The 23,027-nt window shown below is 45.7% G+C and overlaps 1 protein-coding gene across 1 annotated transcript in view; it reads right to left on the bottom strand.

Moving 5' to 3' along the window:
- TMEM38B (transmembrane protein 38B) overlaps window positions 1-22,643 on the bottom strand; it is a 446,812-nt gene extending 424,169 nt beyond the window's left edge. Inside the window, exon 1 of the mRNA XM_086962072.1 lies at window positions 22,318-22,643. Within this exon, the coding sequence (XP_086818198.1) occupies window positions 22,318-22,426 (109 nt within the window). The 5' untranslated portion in view covers window positions 22,427-22,643. The remainder of the gene's footprint in view (window positions 1-22,317) is intronic.
- Window positions 22,644-23,027: the final 384 nt, after the last annotated feature.

The raw sequence follows: 23,027 nt of genomic DNA, 5'->3' as shown, positions 1-23,027 counted from the left end.
AAAACTTGTTGTGCCCTATCCCATGCGGGTATTGAAGCAGTTGAACCCTATACTAGTAGACCTGTATTTGGCCGGCCGTCGTAGTAGAGTGGCACTGGACACTAAATCAGCTGAACAAAGAGGGGGGATTGGAGGTCCCTAGATTGGACCTTTACTACTATGCAACACACTTGCAGCACGAGTTCCGGTGGCTAGATGAAGGAAATAACTGGGAGAGGAAGCTATTAAAAGGAAGAGTTTTGCTTGATAGGCTCCCAACGGCTCGGATGGAAGGGGCGGGCATGCCGGAGGACATGTCTTATATAGTTAAACAGACTGCGAGCATCTGGCAATGTTTTGTGGAACGGATATTAAAGCACGCTCCGTTGCATCTCGAACTATCAGTGTGCATTCCTGCTCCAGTGAGTAAAATGATCAACAATATGTCCTGCCAGGCATGGCAGGAGCGAGGATGTAACATATTGGCTGACTTATACCCAGGTGAGATATTTATCTCCAACAAACAAGCCCATGGTGACTTTGGGCTCGGGCAAGGCCATTATTTACATTATGCTGGCATATCTGACCTGTTTAAAGCAGCATGGCCAACATATCTGACAACACACATGCTGGATGTAATGCTCACATGTGGTGCTGGGCACCGACTAGTCTCCTTTATAATGCAATGAGGGTTTATTCAATGGGCCCCCCCTCCCAGGGCGCAGGCCACTAGGAAAGCGGACATGGTAGAGCCGCTAGGTGAAAGGGTGTGGAAAGCAATAGGCACACTCACACATACGGTATCATGTAACGCTCACTTTAAACTCATACATAACTATTTACACTGCACCCACATGACCCCTGTGAAGTTGCCGTGCCGCCGGATACTTTCCCTCGGTACGAAGAGGAGGGGGCGGACTTCCTGCACTTAGCATGGTGGTGTTCAGGGTCAGACATTTCTGGGCTGAGGTAGTGGAGAAGGTGCAGAGTAGCAAGGGCCTTCGTATGGAGTTGTCGCCACTACATTGCCTGTTGTGACATGTCCGGAAATTATTTCCATCTTTATTTCGGCACAACTTGGCCAAAAAAGATTTGCAAAGCAACAATACATTTATCAAAATTACATAACATAAACCTCTTGTGGTACAGAGCAAACAAGTATAAAAAAGATAAAGCAATTCTCATAATGTATAGACGTTATGGATAGAGAATGCAATACTAATAATAAGTCAACATTATGACGGGGAACTAGAGGATATTAGTCATACATATACAATAAAATAGAACTGTCTGTGGGTCTTCCATAAATCATGCAAAATAAAAGCACTTAAAACAAGTTGCGAACAAGTCGAATTACAATGTGGAATGGATCATTTGGAGATTTTTCTTATAATTTTAAGCCTTTCTTCCTGCATACTGAATTGAATGAGAGCGATCAGAACAAGTCAGGTGTGGAAGAATATTTCATTCCCATCTTTATTTCGACACAACTTGGCCAAAAAAAGATTTGCAAAGCAACAATACATTTATCAAAATTACATATCATAAACCTCTTGTGGTACAGAGCAAACAAGTATAAAAAAGAAAAAGCAATTCTCATAATGTATAGACGTTATGGATAGAGAATGCAATACTAATAATAAGTAAACATATTGACGGGGAACTAGTGGAATTACAATGTGGAATGGATCATTTGAAGATTTTCTTATAATTTTAAGCCTTTCTTCCTGCGTACAAAGTAGATAGAGAGCAAAAATCTGCTGACGCTAAATACTATTGTTCTGGTCGTGTCGGATTTAATGATTCTCAGTGCCTCCTTACATGATCTTATACCCAAAAGATTATATAAGGGCTTAATCCTCTTTCTTCTAGCCGTCACATAAGCCGGACAGAAGAAAATGATATGCTGGTCGTCCTCCTTAAAGTTTCCCTGACACATAGTACAGATTTCGCTGGTCGTTTGGTCATCTTTGCCCCTCCTGGACCAACATGCCAAGGTTGAATTGTCACTAGGTTGCCATACCTCAATTTCATGAATAATGTTTTGGCTAGAGGAGGCTCGACTTCATCGAGAAAGTTCTCAAAACTGGGCTCATCCTTGAAAGTCAAGAAGTTATTTGTTAGTGTTCCACCTCTATTTTCATCGGTCACTGAGCTTTCAATATAGCCCCAAAAAGCGATCTTCACCAGATTTTTAGAATTGTGCGGTAAAGATTCCGGATTGTCTCAGAACTGGGGCAAGCCAATTTTAAAGAACCATAACCGAACATGTTTTAACCATATATTAGATTTTGATGCATCAAGACACATTATCTCTTTTAGCCCATTCCTGTAATCTAACAGTTCTGGCGTTAGCCAGAGTCTCACTCAGAACATTAAGGGCTGCAAGATGGTATAGTGGTCTGTCCTTTTGACATTTAAGTCCAGCAATAATGGTACTAAAGGGGTGCCTTTTGGAGCCCTTACGAGACTTCTCAGAAATGTATTCTCACTAGTTGAGAAAGCATTCTTGGACAGGGGCCCCCAAATTTCCGCGCCATACAGTGCTGCGGACTGGACCTTAGACTTAAATATCTCTAACGCTGGTGAAACAGCTTTACTTGTACTTGCACCATATTTTTTTTTTTAGAATGGGTATGGTATTCTGTATAAATATTAACTTGCTCTTCTCTATTTGAGGCTTCCACGTAAATTTGGAGTCAAGGGAGACCCCCAAATAAGAGAAGTTTTGGACCGATTCTAATTTCTGGCCATTTAATGTTAGACATCCTTTTTGTTTTTTATAGGGATTTAGGGCCATACATTTGGTTTTCTTTGTATTTATTTCCAGTCCCTTTTTATTACAATAGTCGTGGAACGAATGGAGGAGTGCCTGTAAACCTCTATAGGTTTGAGAAATTAGTATAGTATCATCCGCGAATAGTAACGCGGGTACCCTCTCCCCATTCAATTTAGGCAAATTGTTAATACAACCAGCCAAGTGGGTGGGAATATCATTCCCAAATAGTGAGAATAGAGTGGGGGCCAGCACGCAGCCCTGGCAAACCCCACGCTCAATTGGTATATTCTGGGATAAATCCCCACTTGGGCCGCATCTCACTTTAGCAAAAAATTTTGCGTGCAACCCAATGATCTGGTGCAACAAACAGCCAGGTAACCCCGACGTATAACGGGACTTCCATAGAAGATCACGTGACACAAGGTCGAACGCCGCTCTAAGGTCTACGAATGCGACGTAGAGATGTCCCTTTTTCATATGGACATATTTCCAGTAAAGGCAACAGAGTCTAAAGACTTGATCAACGGTGCTCACTTTGTTCCTAAATCCTGCTTGGAATTTAGTGAGAACCGAATTGTCTTCCATCCACAAGTTAACCCGAGCTAAAATGTGCCTAGAATACATTTTTGGAAGAATATCCATCAGGCTAATTGGGCGATAGTTTGATGGATCAGACCGATCGCCCTTTTTAGGTTTCGCTGGGGGGCGGAGCCGTCAGGCTCCTCCTCCAGCGAAATCTGTAGTTTCTAGTATGGGTGACTTTACCCCGCCTCTCTGCTTCATTGGCTAGCTCCATAAATGGAGGCTAGCCATTGGAACAGAGAGGCGTCCGTCAATCCCGGACCAGACACGGGGGCGTTCCCGAGATTCTTTGGCTTTTGCCGACGTCACGCGACGCCGGGAACGCCCCCGTGTCTGGTCCGGCCGTGTTTGCTGCTGTCCTGCCTTGTGTCCCTCCTCCCGCCGTCCCCCCTCCCCCCTCCTCGCGGTCCTGTGCACGTTTCCCGCCGGCCGTCCGTGTCCCCTTCCCCTCCCACAGAAGCAAAACAACTCTTATGTCCCATTGTCTTTGCAGCATTCCCTCCCCTCCCACAGCAGATCCCCGCCTCCCGAGCCGCAGCTGATCCCCGCTCTCCCCGCCTCCCTCTCCCCTCCCACAGCAGATTCCCGCCTCCCTCTCCCCTCCCACAGCAGATCCCGCCTCCCTCTCCCCTCCCACAGCAGATCCCCGCCTCCCGAGCCGCAGCCGGTCCCGATGCCGTTGTAACACGGCCTCCGCTCTCCCCCTCCCCTCCCACAGCAGATCCCCGCCTCCCGAAAGTGCCAGAATGCAACCGGAGGGTGCGCGCTGAGTCCGCGGTAAATATGCTCCTTAGAATGCGGCTGCCAGTACCACTAAAACAGCAGGCAGTCTGGCAGATGATACCGACTCTCTGCCGGCCGACCGACACGTCCCCGCAGGAAAACACTAAGGTCTCGGTATTGGGGGTCGTTGTGTGGGCTCGCGTTGCATTGGATCGTGCACCGGTGCTAGTTTGCATAGAGAGGCCATGAATTGAACGAGCACGTTATGTTTCCGTGTCGTGTGAAGGTGCAGACAGTATTTTCAGGACTTGGTGTGCAGAGGTTTCCACCGCGCTTTAGCACGGGTTTAGACGAGTCATTGTTCTTTCTCTTGCGTCGAGACGGGTGTGCTGAGGAAGCATCAGGAGCGGACCTTAGTGTTTTCATGTTGCGAGCGGCTTCGCTCGTCCAGAGGCCTGGAGACTCTCCGCTCTTTGCTTCACCCTGATGCTTTTCAGATGTGACTGGGAGCTGCTGCTCAGATCGCGCGGTGAGTGCTCTTTGTGAATGCCCCCACCCGCTCCCCCTTGGGGGTGTAGCAGGGCTGGGCGGCCTGCACAGTTGCGGGCCACTTTCGGGGGGTGGGGTGGTTCTGCGGCAGCTCCCGCGTGGCCACTGGGTCGCCAAGGGGCGCGGTGGATACGGCTATGGGATAAGACGGGGGACTGCTGTGCGCGCCCTCCGTCTTAATTTTGCCGGTGCCTGTTTAGGGGAGACGCGAGCGAGGGGGGTCGCTGGTTTCTTTGGAGGCCCCTACAGGGTGCGGTGCTCGTGATGGGGACCCGATCACCCTTTTATTTCGCTCAGAGAATACCATGGCAGCCTTCACCCTGTACAGAGTGCGATGTCCCTCCTTATGTTTGGGCATTGCCTGCACAGTTCCGCCTGGTCGTACAGGTTTCCTTACATCCCGTTTCTTGATTTACTGCGCTTTGATATGTACGCGGGCATTTGGGGTCACTGGTGTGGGTCTGCTGTTATGGATTCTTTGTATGCCCGTGGCGCGCGAGTGGGCAAAGAGGCTGTTTAATTTTGTCGGGGTGCTGGGGGTGTTTTCGACACAGGGTGGCGCCGTCTGTTTGCTCTCACCACCTCGTAGGTTAGGGGCATGCCGGCGGGTGCACGTCCAGAGGTTTTAGGGCATGCCCGGACAGTCTGTGTCTCCACGCTTCGTCGTCGGTTGGAGGGCTACTCAGCTAGTTGTTCGGGGAGTAGCACCCCTTCGTGCCCCCCTTCCTGTGGGTCGTAGCTGGGCGCCTGTTTGCCTACCCCCCTCGTGGTCTGTTACTCCTGCAGGGGAGGGGGGCCCTTCCTCCTATGTGTCTGGCATTCTTAGGGAGGGCCGGAGGGGGGGGGGGGGGCAGCCTTCTGCAGCGCAGGGCTGTTTCACCTTTTAGGGCGTGTATCCCGTTGCGCGGGCCGGCCTAGGTCTTCCCTCGGCCTGCAGCGGGTGATGTGGGCAAGGGTCAACATGTCAGGCTTCAGATCAGCTATTCCCTGGTTCGTTTCCCGGGTGGCTCGCACTATTGGTTAGAGTACCCAAATATGTTCCTTGTTGCCATACTTCATTGCATAGCTGCAAATATATTCGCAAAGATTCCTTTATGGAAGCGTTAAGTTATGACCGAAGTAAGGTGTCTCTTTCGTTTTGATTATTTTATCGTTAGACGTACTACATCCCTTTCACATCGGTATCGTCTCCACGCGGAGTGTTTCTGCGGGCCGAGTTTGCGTGTGGTGAGCTGGCGCATAGTGTGGATCACTAGGGCTTTGTTGTGCTTGGTGCTGATACTCAGTCCTGTTTCCTGGGGCCCGAGAACCTCTATTTACCTGAGTACGGGGTCATAGGGTGTGACTTTACGACGTAGCTTACAGCTGTTTTTCATTTATGTCGGAGTTCATTCGTGTCTATGCACTTTCGACATTGCAATGTACAGTTTCAAATGAAGCATGTGCGTGCCAAGAACTAAGGCGGTCGTCTGGTAGGCGAGCACGCTTGTATCTTAAGGCGCAACGATTTCCAATTTTCCGTGGCTGCGTCATGTAGAGGTACGACTTGGGTTGTTTTACAATCATTTTAGTCGCTTGAGGGTAGCAACAAGTTTTACAGGTTACACCTGACAAATGATATTCATACCAGTTTATTCACTTGGTTGTGCCTGGTCAAAGTAAGGATTTTACCCTTTTGTTCTCACTGGCTCTGGGGGATACAATGGTGCGGCACACACAAGTTTTCAGCTTGGTGAGTCAGTCACATTATACAGTCATGTTAGTACTTCTAAGTCTGTCTCGATGTTATAGCAGTTTGGGTTATTTTAGGAGCATATTTTGAAATGTTTCTATTGAATGCTCAGATCCCTCCACATCCTGCCATTTTCGTATTTAGGCCGGGATATGTATGCTACCGTTTATGAAGCATTATCACAGACTAAGCAGTCCCGTGCTTTACAGGTTCACAAGTCCTCGTTTGCACGGATCCTATGTTATTCGTGAAATAACGGGGGGGAGGGGGGCATTTTAGCCTGCGCTTAAGCTAAGTTATGTATGCACGTGTCACAGCTGGTTGCATTTGCAATTTATTGGTTTTGTTCGGGAATAAAGGGATTATGCCTGCTCTCTAAGCATTATCACAGACTAAGCAGTCCCGTGCTTTACAAGTTCACAAGTCCTCGTTGGTTTTGTTCGGGAATAAAGGGATTATGCCTGCTCTCTAATGACTCTTGGACTGGTGAGGTTTTGGCTCAAAGTTGTGTTTTGTTTCACGCAGGAAGTAACACTAGTGATTACAGTATGGCGCCAAGACAGTGCTAGTAATCCTTCGATAGATATCGCAAGTGGCGTTTACAGGGGCATTAGTAGACCACCAGGAAGGCTTGACACGTAGTGGTGTGCACTCCCTTTTATAACAATTCCGTATAATTTACAGTGTTGTTTTGATGCACTGTGAGGGGTAAGCCCCTATCCTCGAGGGCTTTCTGTATCCCCGGGTGGCACTTTTCCATGGTTTGGCACGTCATTCGGATGGACTGGGAGCAATTTTCTTCCGAACATGTGCCCACTTGCCAATGGCCAGTCGTGTGTCATTTGTATGTTTTCTCTCATGCAGACTTTTATTTAACTGGTTTTCCAGGCACTGGATAGCGCAGAACAGGTAGTGTCCCAGGATATGGCTGGCGGGTCAGGTGCCTGGGTGAGTGAGCTGCGCAGTGGATTGATTGGTGGGTGCTTTCCCTTGGAGTTGGGATACTCTGTGCAAACCTCGGCTTGTCCTGTGGTGCCTATTAGGGCATGTGTCGGAAAATTAGTGGTTTCGCTTTAGTGCACTGTGTGAATACTTCACTGGTTCAAGTTGCATTAGAATTACTGTTGACTGCTGCAAAAGCCAATGCTAGCTCCTTAGGCATGGAATCAACGGAATTGCACGCGTACATTAATGTCAGGGTTGTAGTTTAGCTGTTGGGCATCAGTAGATTTGGGTTGTGCCTGACCTTTTCCTGAGTAATGGCTGTGAATCCCGATTTCATTTTGAGGCCATAGTCTTGCTTGCAGTAACTGGAAGAATGCGTGTTGATCACATACTGGATGCGATGTCTGAGGAGGATCTTGGTGAATTGTTTTGTTCCAAAGCCGAAGTGAGCTGCTAACGCAGGGCCAGAATCATTAGGCGACTGCAGCACGACTAAGGCCTTCTAAGGGCACTGCCACTGAATGGTGCAAGAGAAGGAGTCCATGAGGACCACATCTCGCAAGGAGGGCTAGCAGGGGTCACTCGGGGTACCAAGCTATTAGCTTCCAGTGTGTTGAGCAATTAACCAGCAGGCAAAGTTTGAGGGAAGCTGCTGAGTTGCCTGAGATTGTTGCTCGTCCCGGTGCTAGTGATGGTGACTCTTAAGGGTAAGGTTCTAATTATTAGTTGCGTTTGGATACGTTGCCCGTTCGCGCCCCCCCTCCCGCGGTCTGTGTCTCCGGCCCCTTGTAAATGCTTGTTTATGTTTACGCTCATTCAGAGCGTCCCTTTTGCCTGCTTCCAGACTCCGGCTCTCGTTACTACGAGACTCCACTTCCTATACTGACACCCCACTTTTTAGAACAGTTGCCGCTCTAGTGGTTTCTGAGGGTTGTTTTTTATCACTTCCGCCTGGCATTTTCAGTGTCCATTACCCGGGACACGAGACACCAGACTAGACTACAGACACACAGCCACGAGAGCCCAGGTAAGTGTTGGGTTCCGTGGGATGGCCGCCCGAGGATTAACCTCAGCCATGAGGAGAGTTATTGATTTCCCTCCGTTTTACCCACGTCTTGTCTTAGGTCTCCATAGCTTTGGACTTATCCGTCCTATGACCACAAGTCTTCAATCCTACTATTTGTTCTACATACGGTCCATGATCGGTTTAGATTACCCACCGGCCCTGCGGTGAGTATTGAACCTCGATAAATACGGGCATTTTCGTATTTTGTGCCGCACTGTCTTATCCTTTCACAGAATTTTCAGGATCCCTTCACTTAATCGACAGGTATGAAGGGTAACACCCCCTTTCATGTTATTCACGACGCAAGTCTAACCCACATGTTCTGTCTGATTTTTCTGGCTCACTCCTCTCCTTCATTTCAGTCTGTGGCTCTACTCTTTCCTCAAATACTTGTTTGCCGTGCTGATATATGAAACCTGGATTGTGCATGGGTAGCTGGTCATTGTGAGGTACCATTTTCTGTTTATACATTTCACTCTTGCATTACGCTCTGAATATCCATTCAGGTTACTTTTGGATTACATGTTTAGAACTCTAGCAATTCCCACACTTGTGTTTGCCAGCATGCTGTTTCAATTTCCAGCACTTCCACATTTATTTTGTTTTTAAGACCTCATCCAAACCTTTTGATAGACAAAATTTTCATCTTTACTTAAACCGTACCAGGCCCATGTGTGTAGCAAGCATATTTGTCTTTCATTTAATGCCCTTTTGTGTTTTTTCTGCATGTCGAACAATGTCACTTGGAAATGGCCTAGTCGGCGCAGGCTTCATCCACCATTATAACTGCATACATGATTTTGATTTCTTGTATATGTGTGGTTTCCCTCCAGACTTTGGCAAACACGTTTTGATAACATTCATAAAGGGTTCTTTATGGCTGAGAGAGAGACAGTAATTTCCTGTTTGTTCTTCGGGCCTCCCCCTTGTGTTTTTCACTTTCGCACAGCTACCCTGCTTGAGGATTACTTGCTCCCCAAAGGCTGCTTCCTGTCGCGTGGATCAAAGTTGCGCACCCGCCCAAAATGCCCACGGTTCCCCCTGAAAACGAAGCATGCAGTGTTTGCTGGCCCGGTGATTGTGCCACTTTGAATGCTGATAGCAATCAGTATGAACTTTCCTATTGCTGATGTAATGATGATGAATGCCGTGACACTGCTGCTTCAGACAGCTCTTCCCTGAGGATGCAAAGAACGTGTTAACACTCACTTCGATTGATGTTTTTCACCTGCTCCTTTCCAAATGTGTCTATCACATGTGCTCCTTGCCATCTCTCTCCTGTCTTCTCTCACACTCTTGGCTTCACTCTCCATCTACCTCCCCATTTTCTCCTCACTCTCTATCCTTCTCTCTTTATCTTTCCTTTTTGCACACTCTCTCTCTCCTGCCCTCCTTCCTGCTTTCTTCTTCTTTCCTGTCTTCCCTATCCCTTCTGCCTTCTCTCACTCTATTCCATCTGCCCTCCTTCTTGCTTTCTCTCTCTTCTGCCTTCTTACTCTCTCCTGCCCTCTGTTTCCAGCTCTCTCTTCTGCTCTCTCTCACCTTCTTGTCCTCCATCCCTCTCTTGTTCTCTCTCCTTTCTGTTTCAATCTCTCTTCCTTTTGCCCTCCCTCTACATCTCACATTCCTGCCTTTCACTCTCCATCTACCTCCCCATTTTCTCCTCACTCTCTATCCTGCACTCCTTAGCTTTTCTTTTCACTCTCTCGCTTCTGCCCTCCTTCCTGCTCTCTTCTTCTTTCGGGTCCTCCCTATCCCTTCTGCCTTCTCTCACTCTATTCCCTCTGCCCTCCTTCTTGCTCTCTCTTCTACCATCCCTCTCTTTTCTGCCTTCTTACTCCCTCCTGCCCTCCCTTTCCACCTCTCTCTTCTGCTCTTTCACCTTCTTGTCCTCCATCTCTCTCTTGTTCTCTCTCCTTCCTGTCCTCTCCTCCTCTAGCCATCCTTCTCCTACCTGCCTTCCCTCTCCTTTCTGCCCTCTCTCACACTCCTACCTTCCCTCCTGCCCTCCCACTCCTTCTTGCCCTCCCTCTCCTTTCTGCCTCTTTTCCTTCCTGCCCCCTCTTCCTTTTGACCTCTCTTCCTTCTTCCTCCTGCTCTCCTTAACTTCTATATCTATCACTTCTTCTCTTGCACTCAGTCTCCATCTCTCTCCTTCTTGCCCTCTCTCTCCTGTCTTCTCTCACACTCCTGGCTTCACTAACATGCTTTAGGAAATAAAGTGTATTCTAATTCACTGTGCATCTGTAACTAATTGCATTATAAATGCAATCCATATTTCTGTGTAAAGTAAAACACATCAACGTTTTACACATAATTCAAAGAAGTTAGAAAAGACCATTTGTCAAAAGCAATACCAAAAGCTCAAACTTTAACAAAGGCGAAACCATTGCATTGTAAATGCTTGTTAAATATTGAAACAATCTCAGCTCCCCGCCAACTTTCTGGAAAATCTACCCCGGACGCCACTACATTACACAAATAGTTTATATACGTTGCCAAAAATGTTTAACTCATGTTTGTAGAGGTCACCGGGAACTTTGTCTGGGCCAGGTGCTTTGCCGTTTTTGACGGCATTAATGGCCATTTCCGTTTCCTCTACAGTAAATTCCAATTTTACAATGGAGGGAATAAGCCAAGGCCCGTCTTTGCTGGTAGCATTTGGGGTTTCATATTTTTTATATAAAGTGGTAGAATGGTTAACCCACGTAAGTTCGTCCAGGTAAACATCATTGACTGCTCTTCCTACGTGATTCCCATTTGCACACTAATCTCCAGAACCCTACGTTATCTTTTGCCTTCGCAGCGGCCAGTAGATCAGCCCAACTATCTTCCTCCCAGGCTTTTCTCGCAACCGCCTGGGTATGCTTGTATTCTTTCTGTGCCAGTCTAACCTCGTCTGGGGATTTCGTTTTCATTGCCAACAGAAGGCTTTCTTTAGACTGCCGGCAAGTCTTGCCATACCATGGCTTGCTATGGGACAAATTATTTAACTTTTCGTGGGTCTTTTTTGTCATTTTAGTAACCAAAAATGTTTTAATTCTAAAAAACTTGTTGTGTAATTTAATGAAGTTATCCGGGTTATCGGCCTCCACTGGTGAGTTTGCAAATGAGGAAAACATCTTGACGAATAGTAAATACATTCTGCAAGAGTTTCACCGCGCTCTAATAGGTGGGACCATTTTAAGTCTCGCCTATTATTACTAACCAGAATTTCATCACAGGAACTGCTTTGAGCATCTATTGTGTTAGCACTACCAACCCCATTAACTATACATGGTTCGAATAATAGATCCAGTGGGCGATGATCACTCTCTAGTCTGTCCTTAACCTCTAGATCAATCATATGCTGCCAAATATCTAAAGACACAATTACAAAGTCTAAATTACTTTTAGAGTTGTTTCTTACAAAAGTAGGATTTTTAGATATATCAGACGGAAGACGGCCGTTGCAAGCCCTCAGGCCGTATTCCGCAGACAGCTTCACTAGTTGGGTTGCCAGAACTGAGCAGTGCATAGGATCAATATTATCCAACAAAGGAATGTTAATTGCTCGGTCTTCCTCATCGAAAACATCACCCAAACCAGCTGCAATTCAGCTCTCCGGCTATTACAGCTTCTTTGTCAGCCATTCTATTCAGAAAGGAATCCAATTTGGCCACAGTCATTGGTTCTTTCGATAGCGGGGCCGGTCTGTTATAGACATTAATTAAGTATAGCACCTTCCCTTCACACGTGGTGATTTTTAGTGCCAATATGTCCATCGAATTTGTATCCATAACTTCTACCTGGATCTTCATAGTTACTTTTACCCAAGTAATAAGTCCACCGGAGGGTCTACCTCTCACTGAAGGGATTGCACTAATTCCAAAGGACTTGTAGCCCACTCTGTACGGCGTACTAAGTGCCCAAGAGGAGACAAAATTTGCTTGAATCAATGTAGTTTGACCAATCAGATTTTTATTTAGTCCAGCTATATTCCATGATATTAATTTCAAATTCGGATCATGGCTATAAGTAGCAGACCTTTGCTCTTGGATTAGGGGCAGATCACTTGCACTTATAGTTCCTATGGATGGCACGCCTAAAAAGTTCTCTCCATCTAGTGTGATGGCACGCTTTCTCATTCTAGTGTCGCGGTTCACGGATACTCGGTAGTGCAATGAATCCTTCAACAATACACCACCCTGAGCACTGTCAACCCCCCGTTTCCTTTCACTAAGAGCGATGCTAGAAGTTCCTTTTTTCCCCAGGTGGGACATGGACATCAGGATTGGTTTTAGCTACAACACACTTATCCATCTCTATTGGTCTTTTTCTAAGATCTTTTATGAACGTGTGGCTTGTCATACATGTCCGTCCTTTACTGCTAGCTTTCTTACCCATAATCGGCTTCAGTCAGTCCACTGATTCGGAGCAACTGAATCTATTAAACGTCGGTATCCCTCCCCATCTATTTGGGTAACTTGAGCCCCTGTAATTGAACCCACCCCGGGTATGATGTTTGGCCCTAGCCCAGTTTCCACCTTCATCAGATAGCATATTGGATGGATAAAAGAACGAAAGTGGCGTAGTTTCAATGGTAACCATATCGTCTTGGGGGCTCCATGAACAGATGAAATGCGCTGTTCGAGGATCTTCAAAATTAACGACCACACAGTCCCCAGGGGATAATTTCCTAGTGTGGCCTATCCACTGAACTCTCCGTACCATTAGAATTTTACTCTTTATGTGTGGGGATAGAGGCCGGTTGACATTAAGCCAATGAGATAGTTTATTTTTAAGTGCCCAAAAGGATTTCTCGGCTTGGTTACCTAGCTCTGGGACCCCCGTCAAAACAGCTACATACGGACTAACTTCTGGTGGTAAGTTGATATAACCACCCTTCAGTATCCACCCCGTTTGGTTCCCATTTGTACTAAGCTGGGTGGGCTTTGTGCCCGTGGTGCCTGGTCTAGGAAGATCTTTATCAATTGTATTACGGACCACAGGGTTAGCCCTAGGTTAATTTATGAGATTCGAACTTGGTCTTTGGGTCGGAGAATGGGGCAGTACCCAAAGTTGTTTTACGTGGCATTTTATCTATACTGAGACTTGACAGTGTTATTATACTATTTTCTATCTCAAAGAGCTGGTTTTCTATGCGTGACAGTCTAGTTTCCAGGGGAGTTCGAAGATTTTTTTAAAAATTTCCCAAATTTTTTACCAAGAGGGCTATACCCTCATCTGTTATGCCTATGTTAGTGATTACTGTGTCATCTCTAGCTCTAGAGTCTTGGGTCCCAATTGATAGTTCTATATTAACATCAGTTTGTAAAGCGTCCTGTCCAGTCTGAACTCCATGCAGCGCCGGCCCCTGTTCCTCCCCATGCTTACTTAGTAAGTCACTATTGGCCTGAACTTTGGCTACCTTAGCTTTCTTACCACCAGGGGCAGAGAGATTTGGTCGTTTCCTCTTTGATATAGCTCCCTCCCGCCTTCCTGGTAATTGTCTAGAATTCGTTTCTTCATGAGCCTCCACCTCTATGGTTCCGGTTGTGATATCATCTCAGGTATCATCTAATACTTCTGATCCCAAAGGGGCTGTGATGACATGTGGCGGTTGTATGGGTGCTTGTAAAAGTGTATTCGACATGCTGATTACATCTGCTTGTGTCTCAATGAGGTTGGGTCTGCCAATATGCTCTGGTGTTCGGGCAGATGCAAAGTGGCCCATAGATGATCTTTTAGCCATGACAAGGTCCTGGGACACTCTACGTTCCATTAAACTTATACCTTGATCTATGACTGATTTGGCCCTAGTTATAAAATTATCAAGGGTACCTGTTTGCTTATTCCCCCCCAATGTGGCTTTACTCCTACTTTCACGAGTTTCCATCTTTTATAAATACACAACCAGTCAGAGATCGACAATTTTGAAGGAAGTTATTCAAGTGATATACATACAGTATGCAGGCCCATAAGGAAGCAAAATAAAGAGGGGTGGCCCGGTCCGGTCTTGTACGGCCATTAAAGGTGAACAAATGTTTGTAGCCCTGGAGGGTCTGGCAGCAAAAGAGTCCCAGAAGCGTCTCTCAATGCAAGCGGCTCCCGCGAAGCGGGGGCCGCGAGGCTCTATGAAGTGCAGGGAGGTGGGCGGGAAGAGGACCCAGGTGCGGCCGGTGACTCGCCGCTGGGAAGCCTGGTGGATGAATATGCAACAAAGGAAGAACCGATCTAAGTATATTGTAGTGATATTTGATTTCTGTTGCATTATCATTCCTTAAGTTGGGAGGTCCTGATTTCCGTACGATACTCTGCTGTACAATCCACCAGTATGTGCTGTTTAATGCTGTACACCTGTTGAGTCTATTAAAAACTATAAATAAAGGTTTAATTTAAAAAAATGCATACCACAAGTCATTAATGATGCACAAAAACATAAATCTACAAAACGCTTTTTTAGAGGGAGTGGCACACAGGCAAAGAAAGGGCACCAGGAACATTGCGGGCGGGGACTAAGGCTTTATCAGTACAGAGGAAGACAAATGGAAAACACATGCGTTCTCATAGAGGGCATAAAAGAAAAAGAAAAAAAGAGCGCCTGAAAACAGAGCAATGGAAGGACAAAAGTAATGGGTCCATACTCCAGAGGGGGGAGAAACACAAGATGACGGATAGTGAACAAATAAGAAGCAAGGAAATTATAGTGACAATGGAGCCAGTCATTTGTAAACAATGGGCCGGCTCTAACCTCACTGTAATCTAGCAACAGCCTTGCTCTCTAGTAGGTTTCGACCTAAAAAAATTCAAACTTTAGACATGGGAATGAAAGAACTGGCTCCTTGTTCTTTTTTGCACTGCATGTTAAGTGACAATAAAAATCATTCATCCATTTTAAGTTGACTTTATGAACCAGGATTTGGCAGCAATTTGTTGATTTGGATTTGCCATCTATTCACAGTTGATAATGAAGGCTTAAGATGTACAGGTCACAATATCCTTCATTGATGTAATGGCATATGATAAAGTTCGAAATAATTAGGACCTATTTGATGATAATTCAAATGTAGCTGCTGAGAGGAGCACTCAGGAAGTATGGCTTGTCCTCTCTGCATGTTTTTCTGCCAATAACAATAAAAAATGACGTTCCAACAGAACATCTTAGATAAAAACATCCCACATACACCCAACACCGTACACATAGGTCTTATATTCAGGTAACGCAATGCTCCCAACACTAGCAATCCTCAAAAGAGCGCATCAGAAAGTACATTTACCATACACTCAACACTGTGCCAATGTGCACATTAATGGACTCACTCAGGACCCTCAAAATCGTTGATCATGCAACACAACATCTTAGGTTCTGTCTACATGTACTTAGAATTAGTCATACACCAATATTAGACATACTGCCTGACACCATCATGCATAAAATATAACATTGAAATCATATTGTCACCTAAAAAGCCTATCCAGATGATCTCAGAAAACTTGATATCAAAACCAGGTTTAATTCTAATTCACCTCACACTAACAGGACATATGTGCCACCTCATAATACATTCATGCTGATAACACAGAATCTAAGACAAACAGTTAACTAAGCAATGCCACCTGAACAGCATATCTCCTTCCTCTCACAAACCTTTACAACAAAGTCATACAGAACAAGTTAGGTTAAACACACCACAAATGCTCATGTATCGATGACGCTTCACAACACAATAGCCTCTAAAGGGCTGCACAAGGACAGCATGAACTCCGGTGAACAGAAATGAAACGTAAAGGCCTTTGATTCAGGCACATCAAAAGTCCCTTGGGGCTGGTGAGTAACTATGAATAAGATCTCAGGATCGAATCATACACAGCTACTTACACAGACCCAGGATATGGTGGCCACTAAAAAATACCTCATTAACACTCTTGTAATCTCAACCCTCTGTCCCACTTCCTCTCAAACCGATTTACCCCCTCCCTTCACTGCACAGCTCACTCTACTACTAAACTACCACCTTCCATTATTCACCGCACTGCATTTCATTTAAACAATGTACAATACAGAACTAGTTCCTTTACAGGAAATTATAAAGACATTTCAATTCCCTTCTAATATGCCATTGTTCCTTGTTCGAACACTGCCAAGAAATTGTTTATGGTGTATGTTGTGTTTTACCAGACAAAACAAAAATAACATTTCTCCTTTCCATCTCATTTACCCTCTCACTTTACTTCTTATTTATTACTCTAAGTTATTTTGTTTTGTCTCATTTATCGTTATTTACCCCTTTCTGGTACCCTTTTCTTTGCTCATTTTTCCTCTTTGATTCATCAGTTCAATTTTTCATTTAAACACATCCTGTCGGGGCGTGGCTTGGACGGCAGGAGGAATGGCCGCCTAAACCGAGTGCTCCGCAGAAAGGGAGAGCGAGCTCTCAGATACCACTTCTCCCAGTGCCGCGAATCGTTCCAGGATCAAGGTACCTGTACCGGGACCCTTGCTGCACCCACCGATGCCCTGAAATCTGCCTGGGACTGCTTTTTAGGGACTTTGCTGGACTTCGGGCGGCCGTGAACTCTTCGTTCCGGGCTTTGCCTAAGATGGCGGCGCCCGGTCGCGGCTGCAACGCCTGATCCCCGCGAGCGCTGACAGTGCACCTAAGATCATCAGAAGTCCTCCATGGGCAGTAAAGGCGCCACATCCACTGAGAATCCTCCCCACGAGTGCAAATGCCGTCGGAGGTTGGTAGGTGATCGGCCCGGCAGACATCATCCGGCTCCACGCGCCTGACCCTAAAATGGCGGCGGCGACGACAGCGATCCCCACGAAGATTGTACGCTCCGACACACGGTGAGCTTCTGGGTCCATCATAAGCCCATCCATTGCCATCCAGTGCCTTATCCTCCTCCCAAGTGAAGGTATGTGCAGCCCCACCCTGCCTCGCCACTCCTGACTGCGAATGCTTGTGCCTGGGGCAATAAGCCGGTGCTGCCCAACACGTGGTGATTCTTGACCTGCCTCACTGCCTCATGGCTGTAATACCACCCTAAGAGGAGAAACTCACCCATGATCTAAGCGAGCAGCGCACCCCATCTAATAAGCAACGATCGGACACTGCGCCTACAAGATCCTCAGTGCGCTCCCTGCTCTCCCATAAGCCTGTAGCAGTGTCCTGCAACCCTTGGAGCCTGGTCCCATCCACTCAAGAGATTCCAGGCACATTAGTAGTCCTGCAGCCGACTCTTTTCGCGTGGGTGCCCTGCCTCGACAGCCAGCAGTGTCCTCCTACAGCAGTTAAGGTCTAGCTGGTTCCCAGCAAACGCGAACATCCACCAGACGCATTAGTAGTCCTGCAGCCGACTCTTTTCTCGTGGGTGCCCAGCCTTATCAACCAGCAGTGTCCTCCTACAGCAGTTAAGGTTTAGCTGGTTCCAGCTAACGCAAACATACACCAGGCAGCAATGGCGAATAGAGAGGACAGAAATAATTCTAAAAAGGCGAAACCGGACTCACTTTTGGACTCACCCATCAAAAGTAAAGCCGATATGGCAGCCAATATGGAAATGATTCTCAGGAAGCTGGCAGACCTACATGAACTCTCTAAATCCACCAAATCAAATACTGACTCTATGCAACTTGAGCTCACTGCGATCAGAGCTGATATAAATGTAATGAACACGGGCCTGGGCCCGGCTGAACAACGAATAAGCGACATGGAGGACATCACAAAGCAATCAGTCTCCAAAATCCAATGTCTAGAAAAGTCCAAGGAAGAGCTGAAATGCCATAACGCGGAGTTGGAGGATAGGAACAGAAGAGGTAACATCAAGATCTTTGGCGGTCCGGAGAATTCCGAAAAAGATGCGGATTCCTGCGTGGCCTTCCTTGAATCGTGGATTCCCATGATCACCAAATTGGACTTCCCACATGGCCTTGAATTGGATAGGGCGCACAGGATCCCCACCTTCGCTACCAAGAGTTCCAATGGCCCCAACCATTGATCTGCAAACCGCTCAGATTTCAGCACGTTGAGATGATCCTTCAATTCGCAAGAAGAAACCACTCCATCTCATGGGAAGGCCATAGAATCATCTTCACACAAGACTACTCAAGAGACACGGTGGCAATCTGCAAAGGTTTCCTGGAGCTCAGAGACAAGCTAAGATCCAAAAGCATTTCTTTCTCCTTTGCTGGTCCGGCGAAATTCAGGGTTGTAATCAATGGCCACCCGAGATACTTCACAGACCCCAAAGTCCTTGCTGATCTTCTGGAAGACCGTCGCGAACAAGAAATGGACTTAGCGTCCGGCCTCTTGAAAAAGAGGAAAACGTGATCTCATTCTCAAACTGGCTCACTCTCAAATTGTCACTGTCATTCTAGATTTAATTCTACCATCAATACCCTAATTTTGTAATTGAAGCCCTTCGCCTCAATGTTCGCCCTCCGGCATAGTGTGCCTATTTGTTCTTAGTAGGGTGCCATTGTTTCCTTTGCTGAACACTTCCTTGCGGATGCAGGTACCCACAACTGTACTGTGAGTAGGCCTCGAGCCCCAATATATTGTCGTACTATTGTTGTTCTATTTACTCATGATGTATGATCCGCCCTAAGGTCAATGTTTTTCCTTAAAGTTTGCCTCTCTGCGGAGGTAGTTGCTGCAGCTTTAATGCAAGTAGGCCTGTGCCTCGATATAGCGTTGTACTATTGATGCTCTTTATTGTTCTTTATTGCTCTTTATTGCTCGTCGGCACTGGTTGTTCTATGTGCTATCGTTATATTCGTACGCCTTACCGCGAAATGCCTTTGCTCTCTAATCACAGCCCTTGTTCACTGTTATAATTAATGGGTCTTTCTTTTCAGCGTCACTGCAGTTTGTACTGTGTAAAATTGTGTAAAAGTTACCGAGATTATTACTACAATTACATTACCTTAGTCTAGGGAAGCTACTAGCTACCATCTATGTATCCCTGACTTCCGCCTTGCACGGGGCTGCCGTCGCACTCCCGATGTACGTATATCTTTCTAGCTCTACCAAATGCACACCCTTTCCCCTTTATTGTCCCTCATTAGGCACCCCTTTCCCCAGTGACCCCTTATTTATCATACCTCTATTATTAATTCCCTGGCCCTTCAATCTCATTTAAACCCAGAACCATAATTTATACCACCTGCCAGCCTTAGATACACCCTACTCTTTCATAAAACCTCAGTCCCTCCCTATAACTAAGTAACTCATTCCATGTCACAAATCTCTTTATCAAATTACTCCTTCCTCTGAATCCTTCCTCTTCATATTTAACCTAACCTTTTAAACCCTAGGTTTTATCCTTTAGCTCTCTCATTTACCTATTTGCAACCTACCCAAGCCCTCTCGTGTACCATGTGTATCCCCTGATTTACCCACTTCCCTTATGCCCTCTCCTCTGTTCCCATGAGTCCCCTTCCCACTCTACTCATTAAATCTACTCCTTTGTGTTATATTATATATCATTTACCTGACTCGTGAAACCCTTCTGCCCGTCCCAAACATGGGTGTAGGAACCTTGGGTGACGTGGAGATTAATCGCCCCAAACTTTAAAGCGGGCGTAGAAGGGAATGTGCAGGGTACAATATTTCCTCCAGATTTTGAAGTGACAACTGAAGTTAAACAGTCGCAGACAAAAAATGTTTTGCAGTCAAGGTGCAGCATTGCTTCTGTCTCTTGAAGCCCTCATTGTTTTGTTAATTATTTATTTGTGGTCATTAGAGTTCCTGAACCACCACTAAACTCATTCAGTCTGTCAAGCTTGGCCAACCAGCAGAGTAAGGGCAGGCATCAGATGTTCTGTTATGTAAATATTACTGCTGGCTCCACTAACTTAAGAATTAGAAGTATTTTAGGAGAGACTCAACACGTCAGAGACTACAATTAAATAAGTAATAAAAACAAAGCATCTACAGAGTTTGCTCCTTATGTTACAATTCTTCAAGGAGACACGTGCAAAGTATAATTTTACACATGCATTTCTATTTATTTATTTGAAGCATTTTATATAGCGTGAACATGACCTTTGCAGCTATCGGAGCACTTTACAATTTTTAGAGAGGATAGGGTTATGTGAATGTTGTGTATTTGTATAGCGCGAACAGTGACCCGGAGGCATCCCGGCGCTTGTACTCCTACCACAAGGGAACCCCTCCTGGCTTTTCCTTGTGGGGTGTCCACTCCTGGGCATCCCATGGTGAAACCAGGCATCCCTTGTGTATCGGGGGCCTTTGTGGAGACTAAGCAAGCTATTGCCCAGAGTTGCAGCGTGGGACCCATGCTTAGAATCGGCACTGAGGCGAGAATATCCGGTCAGAGGAATTTAAGCCCGATACCCACCGAGGCGGGAATCGAACCCTGGTCCCTGGCCAGCGTTCTGCATCAAGGTCTGCCGCTCTAAGCATTGAGCCACACTTCTCCACTGAGAGAGTGAGTTGTGTCAAAAAATGTGAACAATACAGGATAGACCAACACCCGAGATGAGTGTAGTGACCCTTCAATGATCAATAGATCAGACAATACCATAATAAACAAGTAGTAGAATCGATGTCATAATCTAAAGCAGTACAGCCAAAGGCACCACCCCAGAAGAGGGTGGTGACATCTCAATGTTAGGACAGAGGGGTCAGAAATGACAACAACATAAAAGCAAGCAGTAATCATAATGCCATAATCTAGAAACAGTACAAGGATCAGGCAGTATCCCAAATAAGGGCGGTATCCCCCCCAATGTTGATAATGAGAACTCAAACAGTGAATGAAACAAGCTAGTAGTAATCATGAGATGTGGTTGATGGGTCATAATCTGCTGAAAGAGGGAATTACTAGGGTCTAAGGTAGAAATCTGTTCAAGAGCAATAGTTTAACTTCTTTCTTGAAAGATGTAGTAGATGGGTTCAGCTTTAATTCCAGGGGGAGGGAGTTCCAAATTCTCAGGACGATGCTTGGGAAAGCTCTGTTATAGCTTTTCTTTTTAAAGAGTCTCTGGGGTTTCTGTAATAAAGTGCTATGTTTGATCTACAGTGACTGTGAAAACGTTCAAAACAGAAAATCATACATTTAAATCGTATAACTACACACACATATACAAACGTATATAAATATGTATGTGTTTGTATATGAATGTGTGTAGAGCGTCACTTTGATGTAAGGTGTGATGACTGTACTCATTAAACGCCATATAATTACACTAAATAAATAACTTAACTGTGGTGTTAAATGTAAGAGAGAACCCATGCAACCTCGTAATAGCACAATATACAGTACTGAATTAAAATCCCAGGTTCCCTGTGTGACCAAATTGTGTGATAGGTGGACTTTGCTTTACGCCACTATGTACCATTTTCCTTAACCATTCAGTTTCAAAGCGCATTGTAGGAATTTAAAACAGGATCTATGCTCTACAAAAACCTCATTTATATACGGTAATATATAATAATCTTGCTTCACATTTTATAAGATGAGCTATTTAAATAAAGCATATTCTTGTCACATTTTGAGTAACTTGTGGCAACATCATAAAAACAGGAGGCATTCTTGAATGTTTATAGTTTAAAAAAATATTACTGTCAATAAAAGTCCCTCACTTCAGTGATATAATCGTATGTACTTAATGTAAGCACCTAGAAATGTTGAAAAGGTTTTTCTAAGCCTTTATCATGTTTTTAAGTGGCATTTTTTATCTAATTTACATTATGTGAAACCTCGCTGAGCCAAACCAAACTCGTTTCAAGGCTGCTCCTGTCTCCCTAAGAAAAGTAATGTCTCCTACACTCTCGGTCCAAAACTTCTAGGATTTGCCGTCTTTATTCCTATAAGCCAAACTTCTTTCCCTTCCCACTACCCTCTCAATTGCCCACTTATCGTCTTGCTCGCCCAATCTTACTCTTTACCTCTCCCTATTTGTAGCCGATTTTCCTTGAAGGTTAGGGGTGGTATATGGGCTTTCCTCACCTGCCTGCTCCCTCAGTGTCATCACGGAGACCAGGTAATGGGCCAACTCGAAGAAAGGGAACATGGAGATGCGTGAGAATTCCAGGGAAACATCGGACAGGAGCTCCATGGCTGGCTTCGCACCCCAACCTTCAAGCGGGAGGCAGGGATGCGGTGGGCAGGTGGCACGGGTAAGCCCTGGAGACGGGATGGGGAGCTCGGCACGCGCCTCGGACTGACAGCTAACAGCTGAAGCGCGAGCTCTCTCCGCCGAATGCAGCCGGACAGAGCCTCGCGCCAGAGCCAACTTCAGCCGCAGTTCCCAGCGCCACCACTGCTTCCGTACACACTGCAAGCTCCGCCCAAAGGAAAGCGAGTAAATCTGTCCCTCTCCGGCCACCGTGGATACCAGCAGATTTGGTCTGACTGACGTGGCGTATTCATGGAAGGAATGCTGTAGGTTGCGAAGTCAAATTAATTGTCTTTGTATTGGCTACTGAAAAGCGCAGTTTTTCCATTACAGTTAAATCCTCGCATCCTTACTTTATAGAACAGCGCTCTTATTTTAGATATAGGTCGGAGCTGACGACTCAGGCTACCGGCAGTTTTTAGTATATGCTTTCAACCTGTTAAAATAACATTTGTAATAACTAAAGGCAAAAGGATCCTTACTTAGTGCTTGCTATAAACAAAATTGCCAACCTCACCTATCTGAATTGAGTTAATTTAAG

This window comes from Lissotriton vulgaris, chromosome 3_1, assembly GCF_964263255.1.
Source record: "Lissotriton vulgaris chromosome 3_1, aLisVul1.2, whole genome shotgun sequence".
NCBI lineage: Eukaryota > Metazoa > Chordata > Amphibia > Caudata > Salamandridae > Lissotriton > Lissotriton vulgaris.
This window is presented reverse-complemented; position numbering and strand designations above follow the sequence as displayed.